Source organism: Argopecten irradians, chromosome 14 (assembly GCF_041381155.1).
Source record: "Argopecten irradians isolate NY chromosome 14, Ai_NY, whole genome shotgun sequence".
In the NCBI taxonomy this organism is placed as follows: domain Eukaryota; kingdom Metazoa; phylum Mollusca; class Bivalvia; order Pectinida; family Pectinidae; genus Argopecten; species Argopecten irradians.
The window spans coordinates 12084318-12102901 of record NC_091147.1 but is presented as its reverse complement, the minus strand read 5'-3'; the positions used below and the strand labels follow the sequence as shown (position 1 = coordinate 12102901).

The 18584-nt window shown below is 32.9% G+C and overlaps 3 protein-coding genes across 3 annotated transcripts in view; all 3 read right to left on the bottom strand.

The window, feature by feature from the left end:
- Nucleotides 1-18584, bottom strand: part of LOC138307667 (uncharacterized) — a 60023-nt gene that overhangs the window by 36720 nt on the left and 4719 nt on the right. The window lies entirely within an intron of this gene.
- LOC138307664 (uncharacterized) lies at nucleotides 296-5238 on the bottom strand. The gene is made up of 4 exons (XM_069248482.1): nucleotides 4767-5238; nucleotides 4572-4620; nucleotides 3619-3684; nucleotides 296-3330 (listed from the first exon to the last, which is right to left on the bottom strand). The coding sequence occupies exons 1-4, from the start codon at nucleotides 5082-5084 to the stop codon at nucleotides 2894-2896; spliced, it is 870 nt and encodes a 289-aa protein (XP_069104583.1). The 5' UTR covers nucleotides 5085-5238; the 3' UTR covers nucleotides 296-2893.
- LOC138307884 (uncharacterized) lies at nucleotides 12732-15735 on the bottom strand. The gene is made up of 4 exons (XM_069248803.1): nucleotides 15358-15735; nucleotides 14935-14980; nucleotides 14554-14625; nucleotides 12732-14439 (listed from the first exon to the last, which is right to left on the bottom strand). The coding sequence occupies exons 1-4, from the start codon at nucleotides 15667-15669 to the stop codon at nucleotides 14006-14008; spliced, it is 864 nt and encodes a 287-aa protein (XP_069104904.1). The 5' UTR covers nucleotides 15670-15735; the 3' UTR covers nucleotides 12732-14005.

Here is an 18584-nt window from a genome sequence, read left to right as displayed (position 1 = left end):
TATGTTGTAACAATAACAATACTGTAACAATAGATACTAATAAATTACTAAGTTATACGTACATGATATTAAGTTGCACGGACTTGATAAATAAAATTATATATTGGTCCTAATATAGACGCTTCCGTAAATAAAAGCAGTCTATGTGCTTTTATATTACTGTATATATGACTTTATATCGGGTTATTATGTTTATATATTTCCATTTAAATGTGTGCAAATTGTGTTACAATGAACTTTATTTTGTATCAATACTTAGTCAACTAATTTTAAAAAGTAAGACAATGAATTCCCATGACTTTTTCTACAAATTTAATACAAATTCTTGAAGGCAAACACTGAAATAGAATACAAATACAAATATTATATACAATAAACTTTAAATTAATGGTTTCAAAGCAAAATATACCATATAAAATTTATGCTATTAAGAAGGTTTACAAAAAAACACTTTAAAGACCAATTACAAAGAATATTGATATAGCCAAAGGTGAACCGTTGATATTTCGTTCGAACGCAATAATCATTTCGTTCCCACGAACTAATCATTTCGTTCGAATGCAATAATAGTTCGTTCCCATGCAATGATATTTAGTTCGAACGTAATATTATTTCGTTCCCACGTAATAATATTTCGTTCGAACGCAATAATATTTCGTTCGAACGCAATCATATTTCGTTAGAACGCAATAACATTTCGTTCGCAATCAATAATTTTATTTATTTCATGTCCGCTCCCAGCCACCGTATAATGCTATACAATTCATAAATTAATTGTAAATAAATTAATAACGGCAAAATTCTCTATCGCTTAATTTTGACCATCATCAGATACGGAAGTGGATCCGGAGCCAACGTTAAACTTATTTCTACTGAATGTATACTGTTTTAGAAATACATGAAAATGGCTTTTAACGCAGATTGTATATTGTTTCATGAAAACCTTAAAAAGTGAAGACTAAAGTCGGTACAAATAGTGTTAATATATGCAGTATTATTTCTTATGAGACAGAAAAATAAAATTTCCTGTCAAAATCGGTCTGCTCGCGAAGAAGTTAATTTATATAATTTGAATCCTAAAATGTCCTTCCGGCTGGCTCTGTCAGTGTTGACATTTCCACGCAGCCTCGCTTTCAAAGAGTTATTTTAGAACTGTACAAAGTTCACAAGGGGCTTTTCCATAATTACAATGGCCAAAACTAGGCAACGTAAGCAGAACTTGATCATGACCGTCGTTTTTATATGTGAAGACTTTTGAAAGGCTAATGAACGCCTTTAGACTGGTTTTCTTTGCCCGACTGTTCACTTTAACTTATTGATTTATGTTGATATAACTCTAAACATCACTTTTTAAATTAGATACATATACTAAGTATATTAAACATTTCCATTAAACTGTTTGTTTTGTAATTACCGTCGTTCTGATGACACAAATGTTATTTTCTCAAATTAATTGTGTCTTTGTTGTATTTTAACTTTGAGATGGAAGTGAGTAATGTTTGGGGGTATAATGACAATACCATCAATGAATTAGGACGCTAATAATGAAAAGAGATATTTATCTTTTTTAAATTTAAAATCTGTGCCAGTGTATCTTCAGGTTTGCTTGAAATTGAAATATTGTAATAATGAATATGATATTATCTACGTTTCTGACCTGATTTTTCATTTTAATCGATTGAAAAACAAAACTATCTATCTACAACTTGCTTTTTCAAAATTGAATTTTAGGAACTAATATTTTAAAGCAATTGTGTCCTTAATTCCAATATAATGCATGGTATCCATCATCACAATCATCAACAATTATTATTCTTTAATATCAAAATCAAAGTGTCACAACTGCTCGTATGACACGAATCCCATACTATATTTTATACTAGGTAGAAAATGTCATGATGATAGGTCAGTACTAGTGCTGCGTAATTGGTCAAAAATTACAATCGGTCATCGCTTGGAAAGAACAAACGATTAAATGTTTAAAGTGAGGAAATGAATCAGGCTTTATTTCACAATGTTATAAAGGAGTTGTTTTTATTTACAACAGGTTTGATTAAAGATGCTCCACTGCTGACGAATCGTATTTTTCGTTATCAAAAAATGGGATTAGACGATTTATTATTTTTATTCAGGTACAAAAATAACTTTTACTTTACACAATTACCACTATTGAGAAGTTTGAGCTTTTTATTTTACTTGAAGATAAAGATATTAAAAATAATTAATTGCGTCTCGAAAAAAAAGCATGGCACTATGTCCTATATGGAATGAAATACTAATTGCTCATGCACTAAGACCAAAAGCAAAATAAATACATACTCATATACGCTGAAACCTTACGTGCATGACCTATCGTAATTGTCCGTTACATATTTGTGGGGGTCACAGTAAAAACAGCTAATATATGTGGCTTGTTTACTTGTGTGACCAATATGCCATCCTTGTAAAACATTATATTTTTCATCACATTTGCATACAGATTGCAAGACATATTCGATATAATTAAATAAAAAGTAAACAAATGTACAATGTATGCATAACGAAACAAAGTAGTCAGACATGCGCACATGTAGCTATACATTGTGTACATGTAGTTGCGTAGCGCTGACACTTGTTACGTGTACATTAGGACCGGTCCAGAACCGTTTGAAAATACAAATTTAAAATAAATAGCGTTGTTAACTAGAATAATACAGATATTGTATATTTATGAAGATTAAAATGTGCTGCTGTTTTAGGGAAATGTGAATAAGATGCAAACGATTATGATAGTAAATCCCTCTGGGAAAAGTCAACAACATTCGGCACTCAGCTTTTTATATGGTATGCAAAGTCGATAAGAAATAATAAAAAAAGTGATAATAATAAAAAACATACACACATGGTGTTATTGTCAGTGGGTAGTGTTATATTCAATGATTTTGAACATGCCGAAGAAATGAGAAAACGGCTTGTGATCAACATGATACGGTGATTGTTTCCCGCCTACATCTGTGACAGCCTCGACTTCTATTTTGTCCTTCGGGTTCATGTATGTAACACCACAGAGGAAGCTCGTCTGGTGTGTTTGTTGGTGCTTCCCACCAACCTTGGCTGTCCACAAAAGCTCTCCGTTGCCACCCAGGATAGATGATCTGTATTTGTATAGATTGTGTGACCCTGTTGGTTTGTCACCGGCCGCGGCGCGGAAGTCAAATGTATAGAAGGAATATATCAAGTACATCCCGGCTCCGGTGGAGGCGGAGTCCATTTGCAGATGACGTCCATCGTCGGACAATGTAAGATTTCGTAAGAATGCAGTTGAATGGGCCTTCTCCGTCCAGGAAATCCCTTAAGTTAAATAGAACATGGATTATATACATATAAGGTCATATTTACTTCAATTTATCAAACTAATAAGATTTTTTCCCCAAAAACTTTATTTCATTGCTGATAGCATGTTTTTTTTTTTTTTGTTTTTTTTTGGGCAAAGCCATATTAATATATGAATATACCGTTATATTAGACAGCATCCCTAATTCATATTAGCTACATGAAGCTAACATTGATATTTTCAAAAATGATACATAACATATCTGTGTGTATTAATCTAGTATTAATTATGATTAATTTCAATACCTTTACTAGTGAATTTGGCGTATAGATGGGCAGCATGATTTCGCTCTCGCCACCAATGCAAAGCCTCTGGATCCAACAAGAAAATGAGAAACAGCTTTATCAATTCAATTAAATCTGTCTTCTGAATTCAAGACGCAAAAACGTCAAAGGATATTTGCGTGTGCTTATTTTAACGTCTTTTTGTATTATAAGGACAAAATAATTTATAACATACAGATATATTGATCAATGCAATCTGATATGATATCTAATATTTATTTCTGGTATATTATGGCACCAGATGATTGACATTTTACAAACTGTGACCTTTTTGACGCTAAGTTATACTTTCCAATATATAATATAATTCAAACATAAAAATACATTATAGTTCATGAACAAATGTTAAAAAGTATTATTTGGCTCCAGCAAAACTGGACAAAACAAAACAAAACAAAGACCATTCTGTATACAAACCCCCCATATAATGTAACTCTCAAGGGACTTCGATCTGTCCTTAATCATATATCATAAATGTATCATGATGTCCTAACCCGCTGGTACACTGTATCGATAAACAAAAACAATAATGCTTCTAGAATCGGCCATGGGCGCTGTATCGATAAACGGGCCCACACACCCCTCCCTTCTATGTAGAAATAAATTTGATAACAACTTAAAAGTTTCTTTAATACTCTCTCATTTATTCTAAATAAGGAAATATTCTACTAAAATCGTATCCCTTTCCTGTATCATCATGATACGCTAACCAGGTTATATCTTTTAGCTAGTCCGTTTATTTTGTAAATTTTATATAATTTTATTACTAGTAAATGATTATTAGCATACATGATAAAAAAACTCTATTCTATTCACAATTGTTAGGAAATATCTTAACTTCCGTCATCATTTTAACATACCTGAGCGACTAGGACTTATATTTTCGTTTTGAACAGGTAAAAATATGAACTTACCGTGTCCTCCATCTGTATTCAAGAGCTGCCGACGCTGCAAGTTCAGTAGCTACAAAAATAAAACGGCATGGCTGTAATTACTCGTACATTGAATATACACAGAAAACCATTAGAATGAAATAATAATAAAATAGAACAGATACATATAACACACACGAAGGTGACATTTCCTGTCATTCTATAAAATCTTCATACTTCTAGGACTGTGTCGTGGATAGCGGTGTCGTTGTCCGGATGTAGACAACACAGACGGTTGTCCTCGTCTACCGTCAGATGGAACTCGTAAAACGTACGTGCATCAATGGTTTCCCGTTCATCACATGGAAGACAAATCGGTCCACGATAATCTGACAAAGGCGCTGTCCCTATTGTCGGGACAATGTTGTCCGTGGTGTCTTGGTTTCGGTGTGTCTGACGAACAATAAAGAGGGCTACTAACACAAGTAGTAGTGCAATATTGACAGCTACAGTGATATGGAAGGCACGTTTTAAGCATTGCTCTTTTCTATCCATGTTGATGGGAAACAGTCGTATTACAACATAACAAGCTGTGCTTTACATCCTGTACTCAACTAATACTCCTATATCAATGAAGATAACATTTTAGTAAAGACCAGCAGGCAGTGTGTTAGTCGTACTACCCGATACCTGTACAGGTCCACCCGGATTTTCAACTGACACAATCATCTATTTATAGACCACTGAGAATTTCCAATGAATGATATACCGCACTGTCGGCGAACATTGCTTAATCATATAAATACAGGCAAATACGTCCCAAAGAGGAAGTTTAACTCACTTAAATATTATTTTAAAAACTTGAGCTTCACTGATATCTGTAGTAACTTGATGTCGCTTTGGTGATATGCTGTTAATATAATGCAGTAAAGACATCTACTAACATTATATGATTTATATTCAGTGGCATTCCTTAAACATATATCAATAATTATGATACTTTAGATAAGTTTTGTAACACTTTTCCACCAAAAATGAAATATCGTTGACTCTATAACACACTGCAGCCTAACATATAATAATTCTAGGCGTATCCGGTTGCACGATATGCTATCTTTTGATATTTTACTCCATTAAAATATTCTCCAAAATCTTAATTCGATCAAGTAAGCTGCAGTCATTATTAAGATTTAAATAAGACATAGTAACATTTCATATACTTGTTGAAATGAATAACAGCAACATGTAGTATCCTTACAATCCATGTGAACAACAAGTACAAGTGTATGATAGGTTAAAAAAGGCTGGTATATATTTACACATTGAAATATTCAGTTTTACTAAAGTATTAGACCGTTTATCCCCATCCGATATCTGTTATCGACCTTTATATAACTACAAAATATATCTTGGGAATTGAATAATATCATAATATTTTAATCATGTCCCTAGTACTGTTACGAATCGCGTGCCTTGTTTTGTTCTTTGTTTGTATCTTACGTCACAAAGGTATGAGAGACCGCGTTTACGTCCGTATGAAGGAAGGTTGGCTCATTTCCAGGTAACTTACAATGTGAAGGCCGTGCAAATTGCATTGTGGTGATAACAACGCTAAATGCACTTTTGTCATTTGCAGAGCTTTGTGTTGACAGATACTTTCTCTAATACAAACTCAATTTAGATTAGTAAAACTAACATCTGTTAGAAATTAACCCGTTAAGCTGACACATAGCTGAAGTAAAAAAAAATATTTATTCAGATTTCTTCCAAATATGGAATTAAATGCCCTCACAAATTTCTGTATTTCAATTTTCACTGAATTGTGATGATCTTCATTTACATTTTGACTCATTTAAATGCAACTGTCGATATTTTTGTACATTTTGTGACCTCTTCAAAATTATAATCAAGATATTCATTGTCCCTAAAAGCTAATGTACCAGTATACCAATTGTCTTTGGAATTGTACCATTCTTATTGTCGAGGGAAATTTAGGCGTTTTGAATATATCCTTGAACACTAAATGTGTATGGACACTCATCACATTTTATTGACATCGTGCAGGTTACAAACGTTGGCTCCTTCAGGGGTTTAATGTACATGTATACAGTTTTGCGGCCATCTAAGAATTCTTGTTGAAAAAATAAAATTCCTTTGGTAAATACTGTTTGCTGTTTAAAACTAATGGCCTGGAGAAAATATTTGGAAACTATTACGGGATTTCGATAAACCGATGAGGTAGAATACCATATATCGTCGACAAGTCCCACTTTCTGGTAAATGTGACATCATGAGATTACGTCAAAGTATGCGGGACACTTGATCGACGGTGCATCATACATTATTTACGTCTTTTTGGGATCGAGGAACCCTCGTATTGTGGGCAAACAGACGGACATGTAGATATACAAACGAACACGGGGATTACTATAGGGGTTTTAAATCTCGGGGATAGTGTCGAAGGTAACCGTGAATGTTGACATATTATCAAAAAATTATAGACCATACCGTCTCATAATTAAATGTCAGTGTATTTGAGGAGAATATATAATGCCACTTACCTTCTTAAGTTCCATTATATCCAATGAAGAAGATGATACAATGCTAGGTACTAGTGTTGGAAGAGCCACTGTCACACACAGGTAAAAAAGGAGCAAGAGTAAAACGGTAATAAACGTTAAACGCTCAAAAGAAACGAATATGCCATTAGTTTTCTTGCATTCATCCCGAGGAACTGGAACGGCCATATTAGCGGTTTATGATGTAAAGTGTATCATCTCCCACTATTTTATACCCATTGAGTTGTCAAATGTCAAGGTCACAAAATAGTCCCTATTCATATACACCGTAGTACATAATATGCATAATTATTATTGATATGGTGCGCTTAGATTCTTTTTAACTTTAAGCTACAGCTAAGCCGCTATACTGTTAATGGCTTAATGATGAACAAAGTACTGAAAGTACTGCTGTACAACTAATGCAGCTAGTAACACGAACTTTGTTAAAACACTAACATGAAAGACGCGAGTTTAAACGACTCTGTACCACTTTGGACATGGTTCATGATATCGGTAAAACTTCTGGATGATAGGAGTTGATTCGAGTGTTAAAGATTGATAAGTCAATGGTTATATTATCAGTATAACTGCAAATTGGAAAACGATCCAAAGAAAACAGGACTTAAACTAAGGCTGAAAAACTAATACAAATAATTGTTTTTTATTTGGTCGTAATAATTTATCACATTGATTTATTTTCTCACATTTTGTACAGGTCCAGTTATTCTAAATACACATAATGCATTTCAGTGCAGAACCTTCAATCAAAGAGGAAGTATTTATGTTGTCAAGTTTATATAAAGAAAAGTTTCAGCATTATGGTGACTTGTAATGTCAAATTAAATTGATTTTTTTTTTTGTTAAAAACTAAACAGGCATTCTTCAGATATCAAGAAAAAACTTACTGGTTATATTATATAAAATCTCATATAATGTTTAAGCGATACCGTACACGTATTTGACCTTTAATGACTAATATGAATGACATCAAGGATTTCCTTTTTAACAAAAATGTATCTAGCAAGTTTAAGATCACCATACTATCTATAAGTACAAAATTTAATGGTTGTCAGACCGTGTAACATATATAACTAACGTATATTGTCATAAAGGATGACTTTCATGCTTCATAACTTCACGAATACTACTTTGGCAACATATCAGGGAGAAAGAGGGGAAAGAGAGAGAAAGAGAGAAAAAAAAAATCTCTGTCAGCTATCAGCTGTTTACCGGTATATGCTATATCAAGTTTCAAGTACATGAATGTATATATATTAACTGAAGAACTAAATAACCTGAGTTAATTAACTAAACGACATGTAAATGGCACGAAGGATGTTTTTTGTCAAAACATGTTAATATTTTTTCTCTATGTCTATCAAGTTTGTAGTACATTACAACATATATTCTAACAAACGGTAACGGCACGAGTTACCTAAATGACAGATATTGTCATCAGTGTCCTTTTCTAACTACAATTTGTAAATATCTTCTTATTAAACATTATGGAAAGTTGTTCAGCAAAATTTGGAGCAAGGATAGGTCCAAAATTCGGATTGCAAATTCACTCAGAAATTTTACTTTGACATGATAATTTACTTTGAAATTTGACTATTGGTTCCAAAACTGTTTTCATAAGGCTTGAACATGATAATTTACTTTGAAATATGAATATTGGTAGAAAAACTGTTCTTATAAGGCTTGGTTCAAGAAAAACATAATTGTAGTATATGAATTAATGAAGGATAGTGACACGCTTACTTTTTACTGTTTTGATGAATTGATACAAATCTATCAGATTAGTACTAATTTTGTGGAATATCACGGTTTTAGTATCTGCTATCAGAGAATACCTGAATTAGGCTGACTCTGAAATATGTCAAATTTGTTTCCTACTTACATTAAATATTTCATATTGATCTGTACAATGTAATGAAAAAATAACATACTCCTACCGGGAGGAGAAGATGGGAAGACTTAATTAGTTCAGTCGAATCATTTGAAATGGGTTGATATTTCTAAAATTTCCTTTACAGTAACGAAAATTATAAGCTTCAGCGGTTTCAATATATATTATAGCAGATTCACTCAGCAATTTTACTTTGACATGATAATCTACTCTGAAAAAACATTGTGTTACAAATTATATAAGTACATTTGCCTAGTACAGAATAGTACGTACATGTATTACAATTTCATTTATATTTTAAACACCTCCGAATTTTCATTTCATTTGCATAAACAACCAAACGATAAGATTTCGTTATAAAATGACACTTAATCCTCTAAACAATAAAACAGCCAACTCTAGATCACTGCTTATTGTTTTGATTTTTCCAAAAGAATTTATGATTTGTCCTTCCTTATATGTACATATTTTCTACTTGTCAAATTTTTGAAATTGATATTTATATATTATGTTTCTCTATACAATGTATTTGTCAAAGAGAACTAATAAAGAAACTTGATGTGGTCATGATCAATGTATCACACCTTCACGCTTGGCTGCACACTGCTACAGATACGAAGAGATGTATATATGGGGTGGTTATCTATCCTTTAATCTTTGAAATATTTTTCTCGAAAACCCAGCTCCCTACCGCTCCGAACCGCTGTAAATGAAAATGTGTATGAGCAAGGGACGTCAGAAACATTATATAACATGTGTTGAGAATATGTATAACAGTATTTACATTAAAAACCTATCTATTAAAACCACCCAGTGGTCCGAGTAAAAGTGGTCTTAATAGCGAGGTGGTCTTAATTCTGAGGTGGACCAGGTTTCTTCTATGATCATGACGATCAAGAACAGAAACTCTGTATCCTAGCTGACCGGTACATAATATATGTACTGTATTTTTGTTTCAAAATTGAAATTTTATGAAAAATGCAATATACATGTATATATGAATGTATATTATATATATATATATATTTTATTTTTTTGTTCAATTTTTTGCATTTAACACATTTACAAATACATGGGACATCAACATAAACTTGACATGACATATACATTACATTTATATAAAAAACATAAGAAACATAACATAGCATGCTGAGTATGTACATGTACGTGTCGGGAAAAAACCAGTTTGATATATTTTGGTTAAGATAAATTTGCAAATTACTATATTTGATCAATTAGTTTTGTCGGCCATTAGAATCTTAATCATATCATATTTTAATGCATGCGTATCTAATCAAAACCAATAATTTACAAATATTTTTTAAAGATTGATAAATTAGGGACATATAATGACTATACCATTTATTTCTAGAGCATAGACATATTTTTTTCATTAAATTAAGTTAATGGTGTGTGTGCTTACTTAAATCTTAAACTGAATTTCACTGAAGTAATTGTTGACAATCTAAATGAAAATACTTTTTCTAGACATTACTTTCTATTATGTTTTAATTATAATTCAAATACATATCGTTAGTTTAATCAGAGATTTAGATAGTTATTAAATTATCTATGTCTCTGGTTTAATTATCACATAGTATCACCTGAGGTAAATGAGAATCTATGTGTTTTAAAATTGGTATTGATCTGTGTAAATTATTATTAATATTTACGTAAATCGATTTTAATTACCCCGCCATGTGCAATGATTGGTCAAATAATAACTTACGATCACAATCGGTAAAGTGTTTGAAAGACTACTGTGCAATAGTCAAGCGTACTTTTTAACTAATGCAAAACACCGATTGTTTACCGCAACAAAATAGATGACACATCTATTGAAATGAGATGATTGACGTACGGTACTTCATAAATATCTGAAATAAGATCAATATATCTAATACATTAAAGAATTTTAATTCCATTGGCGTTACACGTATGAGAAAGAACTGCCTAAATCGTTCGATCTCGCCACCAGAGCTATCGAAAGAATGTTGCATTACTTGTGGTTTCGATCACGTCAACTGCCAGTCACAAGTATGCAAATGATGGCGATTAACACTCTCCTAGTACAGGTAGATAATCTGATAATTAGGTCGACGGAAACAAAAGACTGACTGATGTACCTGCGGGCAGTTGTTCACGGGTTGCTGCGTGCGGGAAGGTGAGGCACAGCGAGGTGTGAAGTCACATGTGCCTGTGGTCATAATCAAATGGTCAATTAGTGTTAATTTAGTGGTCGTTGGGACTATTAAAATTGGTCGTAAAACGGAATAGCGGTGTGATTGTATTTCTGAAGAGAAAAAAAAATCGGAACTGAAAATAAGTGGCCGTAATAGTGGGATGTTCGTAATTTAGTGTATATGCTATACATGTCTATGTTTGGAATAAACTTTTGGAAAATAAAAATAAAATAAAACAAAAATAAATATAAAGACAAAATAAAGAATATTTTCAAGCATGGTGAATTAACTACAAATAAAAAATATGAAATAAAAAAAAAAAAAAAAATTAACCTGCCGACGATAAGGGTTGAACCCGGGCCGTTAGCTTAGAAAGCTCAGGACTTACCACGACACCACTTGTACCTGTTGATCGCCTCGGGAATATTATTAAGTTACTAATGAAATGCAGTTCACTATATTTTCTTTTTTTCTTCGCAATCTACTTAAAATGATATTGATGCTGCTGAATAAGTTTACAGAATGATTCTAAACTAGTTTATATTGTATCTGGGTGCAAATTACAACTACATATACCACAAATGTGTGGTTATTCAGTTTATTCTTCACGACACCAGCCGGGGGGGGTAAAAAGCTAGTTCCGGAATTGCGATACCAATACTGGTAAAACCAAGTTTTACCGTTATTTTGTCGACGTCATGACAATGACCTGTCGGGTTACTTACGCATTGTCTGTAGATATTTCTTTGACAAAGAGGGTATATAATGGTAATAACAATGTCTCTATTTACAGAAAGTTGGCATATAAAAAGATTATCGAAAATATACTACGTCTGTTTGTTTATTATTGATTGCTGACTGTCTAACGAAATTGTACAACTAATGCAGCTAGTAACACGAACTTTGTTAAAACACTAATTTGAAAGACGCGAGTCAATGACTCTGTACCACTTTGGACATGATTCATGTTATCACCCATGAATTTGTTTCTCTCTGTGTATTTATATTTCTGCGTCACCAAGTAGTTTTATATCCTAGACAAGTTTGAATGTACAATTAGGCATGAGGAAGTTGAAAAGGTCAGAATAAAAGTCGGAACTTCTCTTGTGGCAGGATCCTAGGGATTCGGACTCGCATGCAATCAAATCTGACATGGTAGGCTCTGTTAAGTCTCATAGGTATATACGGGTATGTACGGGTATATATAGCATAGAAATGGAACTCATAATCATATTTCGAAAGCTCGTTATATTAAGACTGTGCGCTTATAGATCTATACGTTAGTGACATGGGTTCACACTAATCAATGTAAACAATATATTCCTAAGTACTCGAAAGTTTTGACCTTGACCTTAGATCATCGTGATAATATATTCACTTGGTCTGCTAATCTTTGGGACTTTTTATCTCATTTTAGATAAAGCATTACATTAGAATATGTTCTAAAAATATCTTTACGGCGAATAAGAAATAGAACACTTCATGCTAAAACGTAATGTCTGTGTATACGATGTAGGCAACAATGACATGTAGTGTAATCATTACGTGGTTTTATTTATAACAATGCTAGATCCATTTGACTTATGTTAGAATAAGCGATACATTAAATGTGCAATGCGTAACAATAACGCACCAATGCATTGCTTCATGCCAGAAATAATTATACATACAAGATATCAAAACATTTTAATACTACCCGCAACAAAATTATGTTTTGATGAACTCAGTTTAAACTTATTGAATTGTCTGTTTAGTATATAAATCATTCACTGTTTTTGGTTTTTAATTAATTGATATATCAATTTCTGAATATTTCAACCAATCAATAATAAGTTCTGATCGTTAGTTAGGCTAATTATAATATTATGTATATTTTGTAAATTGGTGTAAACAATAAAAAAATAAATATTGAAATATATTTTAAGTTGTATAGTTTGTATAACTACCGTATGCAAGTATGTATTTATCGAATTACACATAATCAAAAAATGTACATATTCCATAGTATTGTAAGTAGATTCTGTATCTGAACATGAATTTCTTTTGTCAGTTCTAAATCACGAATGATATGTGAGATCAGAAATCCTTAGAACGTACGCCTGACCTATTTTAATTTTCAGTGGTATTCATTTCTATGATTGAATGTTATTTTTGCCTTTATTTGTTCTTTTCTCAGATTTGCAAGTGATGTTTTAAATAGAACAATCATTATCGCTCACAGTTTACGTTATAAGAGTTTAAAAACAAAATTTGAAAGTGGCAGTTGTAATGTACCGTCGACTGAGGAACACTCTCACCGTACTTTGTGATGTCGAATTGATAATAATGAACTGTGGACGTTAAAATCTTCATGCATGTTGATTTTTAATTTCTGAACTTGAGAGATGTGAAAAATTCATGTGAAGATATCAACGAAAACCATATACATTTATTTACATTTGTGTTTTAAAGTATAAATTGTATTACGTTGGCGACTTCTGCAGTCTCAATATTTGCAATAACTCGGTGCTATATATATGTGAGTGCATGAAATATCCAATATGATTGAGTTCTTATTTTCTTTGTATGTTGCTTTAATGAAAAATGCAGAGGTCTTGTAAAAGTAAAAACCTGCATTCATTATCGCTTTCTCTCATTTTCATCTTATTTGATGTAATTTTAGAATGTGAACTAAAATTAGTTAAATGATTTAAAAAAAAATAAAAGATCCAGTTCTAAAATATAGCTGTTTTAGACAAAAAAAATAAATTCGGTATATACTATTTGTATTGAATTCAGATTTTTCAATACAATGGAAACAAAAAATAACAACAATTTTGAGAATCATGACAAATCTAATAGTTTAAACATTCCAAAATAGTTAGCATACGGCGATCTGTCGATATATTTAGTTGTACAATCTTGTCCAGGTACGAATGAGATGGCCTCGGTTTCTATGGTATCATATATGTTCATGTGGATAATTCCACAGAGGAAGCTTGTCTGACGTCTCTCTGTGGTATCTCCTCCGAACTTGGCGGTCCAGAGCCTCTTCCTCTCACTGTTGATGATACTGGGACGATCCTTGTAGATGTTGTGGACACCTGTTGGGGCTGGAACGGTGGTGGCGGCGGTCCTGAAGTCAAATGTATACAGAGCATAGACGAAGTACATTCCTGCACCTGCCATGGCAGGAACATAGAGCTTCCTCCCGTCAGTACTCAATGTCAGGTTCCGTAGGAACGAGGTACTATTGCCCCGCAGGCTCCACGATACATCTATGGAAATAACAGTAATCATTATAACAAATGTTTGTTATTTATTTCTTATCAACATGCTATAACATAGTCAGGGATAAAACTGAAGTGAGACCTAGAGAGAGATCTACTTACTTTGACCAGGGTGGATATCATTAGCGTAAAGATGTGCGGCGAAATTTCTCCCCGTCCACCAGTGGAGTGGCCCTGGAATTAAAGACAGCGTTTTGATGATTTTAAATCCATCATGAACGGCCCTGGTTAAAATATCAAAGCAATATTTAGAAATAAATTTAAAAAAAAATAATAAGGATCTCCAATGAAATTATAACTATAGTAGATCAATCTTAGTAGCTGTCCATGTCAAATATTTTTTTCAGACGTTGAAATGCATGCTGTGATGCAGGAAATATAAGGTAAGATGTGTAATTCAATTTAGCTATAAGGAAGTTTAGTTTGTAATTCATAATATAGAATTACAAAAGATCAAGACATGTGAATAAAATGGAAACTTACGCTCGTCTTGATTAGGACGCCGTCCGTATCTGTTTTGATCTTCTAGCTATACAAGTGCAAACACATAGAGCGTAAACTAAACAAAACGTTTAGTGTAAATTACATAAAATTTAAATTATAAAGAAAATATTGAATTTGTACAAGAAGTAAAATACCATACTTTTATGCCGAAATTGACTGGGATCTAGGTTAGACATAAGCCGCTATACTGTATTAAGGCTTAATGATGAACATATCAACAAAATTGAATTTACATGTAGACTATAAGAAAGTCATAAATTATTTTAAATCTGATGACTATTTTCAGAAACATTTTAAATGTCGACAATCTCTTTATTAAATGTATCAGCAATGTATACAATTATCCTCGATACATGTCTTGAGTTGTTAGGGTAATGTTTCATATACTCCTGATCCACTCACCTGTAGGATAACTTCCTGGAGACGGTCGTCAGACTGTAAACAACAAAGGGTATCATTGTCTTCAGTCTTCAGTACAAACTCATACAGCGTAGCAACTGTCTCCTTTCCCCGGAAGTCACACGGCAGACATATTTGCCCCGCAATTTCTGTTTGGGCGCCAATTTCCGGCGCCGCTGTTGCGTCCGGTGGCGACCGATTGCTGACTGTCTGCCGAACTATATATAGTACAACTAATGCAGCTAGTAACACGAAATTTGTTAAAACACTAACATGAAAGACGCGAGTTAAATGACTCTGTACCGCTTTGGACATGATTCATGTTATCAACCAGGAAATTATTTCTCTCTGTGTATAACTGTTCTGCTCAGTAACGTTTGGGGCAAGCATTTTAAGTATACGGCTGCAAACAAATACCGGGAAACGAGGTCATTATATAATTCTGGGAATGATAATGTTATGAAAATAATGTATTATGTCATTTTGTCGACGTCATGACAATTACCTGTCGAGGTATTTAAGCATTGCCTGTAGATATTTCCATCTTTGACAAAGAGGGTATATGAGGGTAAAACACTATCTCTATTTACAGAAAGTTGGCATATAAAAATGGATCGAAATTATACTACGTCTGTTTGTTTATTACACAAGAATGTTGAATCCGATGTTGTGCGGATAAAGATTGTAACATGAAGAGATCTGGTATAATATTTCCAGACATTATCTTTCGGTTGCAATGTTAATGTTAAAATGGTATCATACGCTTCTATTCTGAGTGAATACAATGGGTTAAAAGTGTGTAACTATTACTATCTGTTGTGGGTTTGTTATTTCTGGAATTAGTCATACTACAATGTAATGAAAAATATTAGAAATGATGATATAACATCTGGTCATTTCATATGTTACAACAATGTATTTTGTTCCTGATACTGGTAAAACAAATTACACACATCAATTAATAAATAAAACAAATGATTCGAAAGGCGTCAAACTGGGAAAACAGTAACAGAACGTATGACAAAAATACGACTGTATCTCCATTTAAATTACTGCTAGACATCCTGACGTTCTAATATAATGACTACCAAGGGAGGTAAATCACGTGAACTTGTACTTGGTTTGACTCACCGTCGTCTGACAGGAAAGATACATATACATATTGCTTGTTCTATTTGGTCGTAATTTCATTGTTAAAAACAAATTTAACATTTTAAATCAATGCAATTAATCATTTGTAACAATAAAATAAAGTGTGATTTGAGAGTTGCTGTTCTGCTATATGAAGTTGCTTTTATGTTGAAGATGACTGACGATTATATACGTGTCTAAACTGATATGGAATGTTTATGTTGATTTTATTACCAAGTCTTCTTTTCATCTCCTACATATTGGGGGTCAACTGGTCACTTGTGTGTACATTGTTGTGAGTTCAAACACTACATTTAAAGAGCAGTGATAGGCTGAAATGGTATGTCACAATTTATTGTTTTAATCTTTATTTAAGAACTGATGTAACCATTTTTTTAACTCCATCGGGGTATAAAAGACATTTTGTTTGCAAACTGTGTGAATCCGAGTAGCGGATTCTCACAAAAATTTGCAAACAAAATTTATTTCATAACCCGATGAAGTCAAAAATAGTTAAATCAATTCTTATAATTGATTTTTCAGACTACTTGATAATATGAAATACGTTTAAAGGCCCAATATCCGTATCTTTCTTATTTTTTTCATGATTTAGAAGAATGTTGAAAAAAAAATCCTGTTGTAAGTCATGCAGAGATAGGACTAAATCGAAGTCAAGATGAGCGATTATGATTTGGAATATTTTGATAAAAATAAAATAAATATTAAACATCGCTAGGTGGGTCCCACTTAGTCAAACAAGCCGAAGTTAGCCGACATGGTAACGTCGTTGCCGAGAACGTCATGTGACTACCGTAACTACGTAACGTCCGTGCGAACTCTTCCGAAAACGGGTCATGAACTTTCCGACTTCCGTTCGGCAATAATCGTAACTTCTATGGCGACCAGTTTAAAATGAAGGCATGTTTACATGTATCGACTTTCAACAACTGCTGTACCAAAGTTATTAAAAAAACATTATAAATATTCTTTAATATATCTTAATTTCAACTACATCTACAAATACCAACAACATCGGAGTCGAATTTAACTTGAATTTTTGTCGATAGTTACGTATAGTGTGGCTTTAAACGTACGATTCCGTTTATTTTCAAATGGATTTTTTTTCTGAATCAATACGCAACGTCGGCGTCACTATTGTGACGTCATAATCACGTCGTGTTTTCGCGCCAGTCTCGGAGGTTTTCGAAAAAGAATCTGTCAATCAGAAAGTCGGATTTAGTATGAAAACAAATAAACATTTAAGGATTAAAGTCTCTTTCTGGTGGTTATATCGAAGGATAAAGTTGAGTAGGGTATCGATATTTGGAATGGACCGCTTCTTCGCGGTCCATGAAACAAATATCGATACCCTACTCAACTTTATCCTTCGATAGAACCACCAGAAAGTGACTTTAATCCTTATATTTACAGTCTTAACTATTATTTTTCATAGCTCAAAATTTACCCTTAATAGTGTTTATGGCATTTATAAGACTAAAATTGAATTATATCGTTTGGTTCCGACAGGCATTTCGAACAGCCACTTGAAGTGGCGGAAATTCCCGCCAATTTATCAATGAACATACCAATAAAATGAGTTCCGTCTGATGAAGCATATATCTGAGGTTTTCCCGGTATGGAACTATAAATCATTTTATTCATCTGTTGTTAAAAACACCATGGTGCAAAGCAGTTTGGTTTTAATATTTTGCTTCGTATGATTTCACACGCTTACACAATTCATAACGTGGCAGGATATTTAACGTAGTTGTGACGCGGCGTCCGATTCAAACCGCCTGTGTCAAGGAGGTGTGACAAACAGAGAGTTTCTTCAATTTTGTGATCACTTGAGTTCTACTTAATCAGTTCACGTTTGAAATTTCTTGAATACACGGATGTTTACATAGTTCCATGTCATTCTTTCCGGATTTTAGAGATTTTCAAATGTATCGGACGTCGTTTCGAGGAACATGTACAAACACAGGTAGGCCCACTACTGTAAACGTTTACTGTACCGCTCTCAAAATGTTAGCTATATTTATATTGTTGTTTTAAACACTTCAATAAATATTAGAGGTATCTATTACAAGTATTGAAGG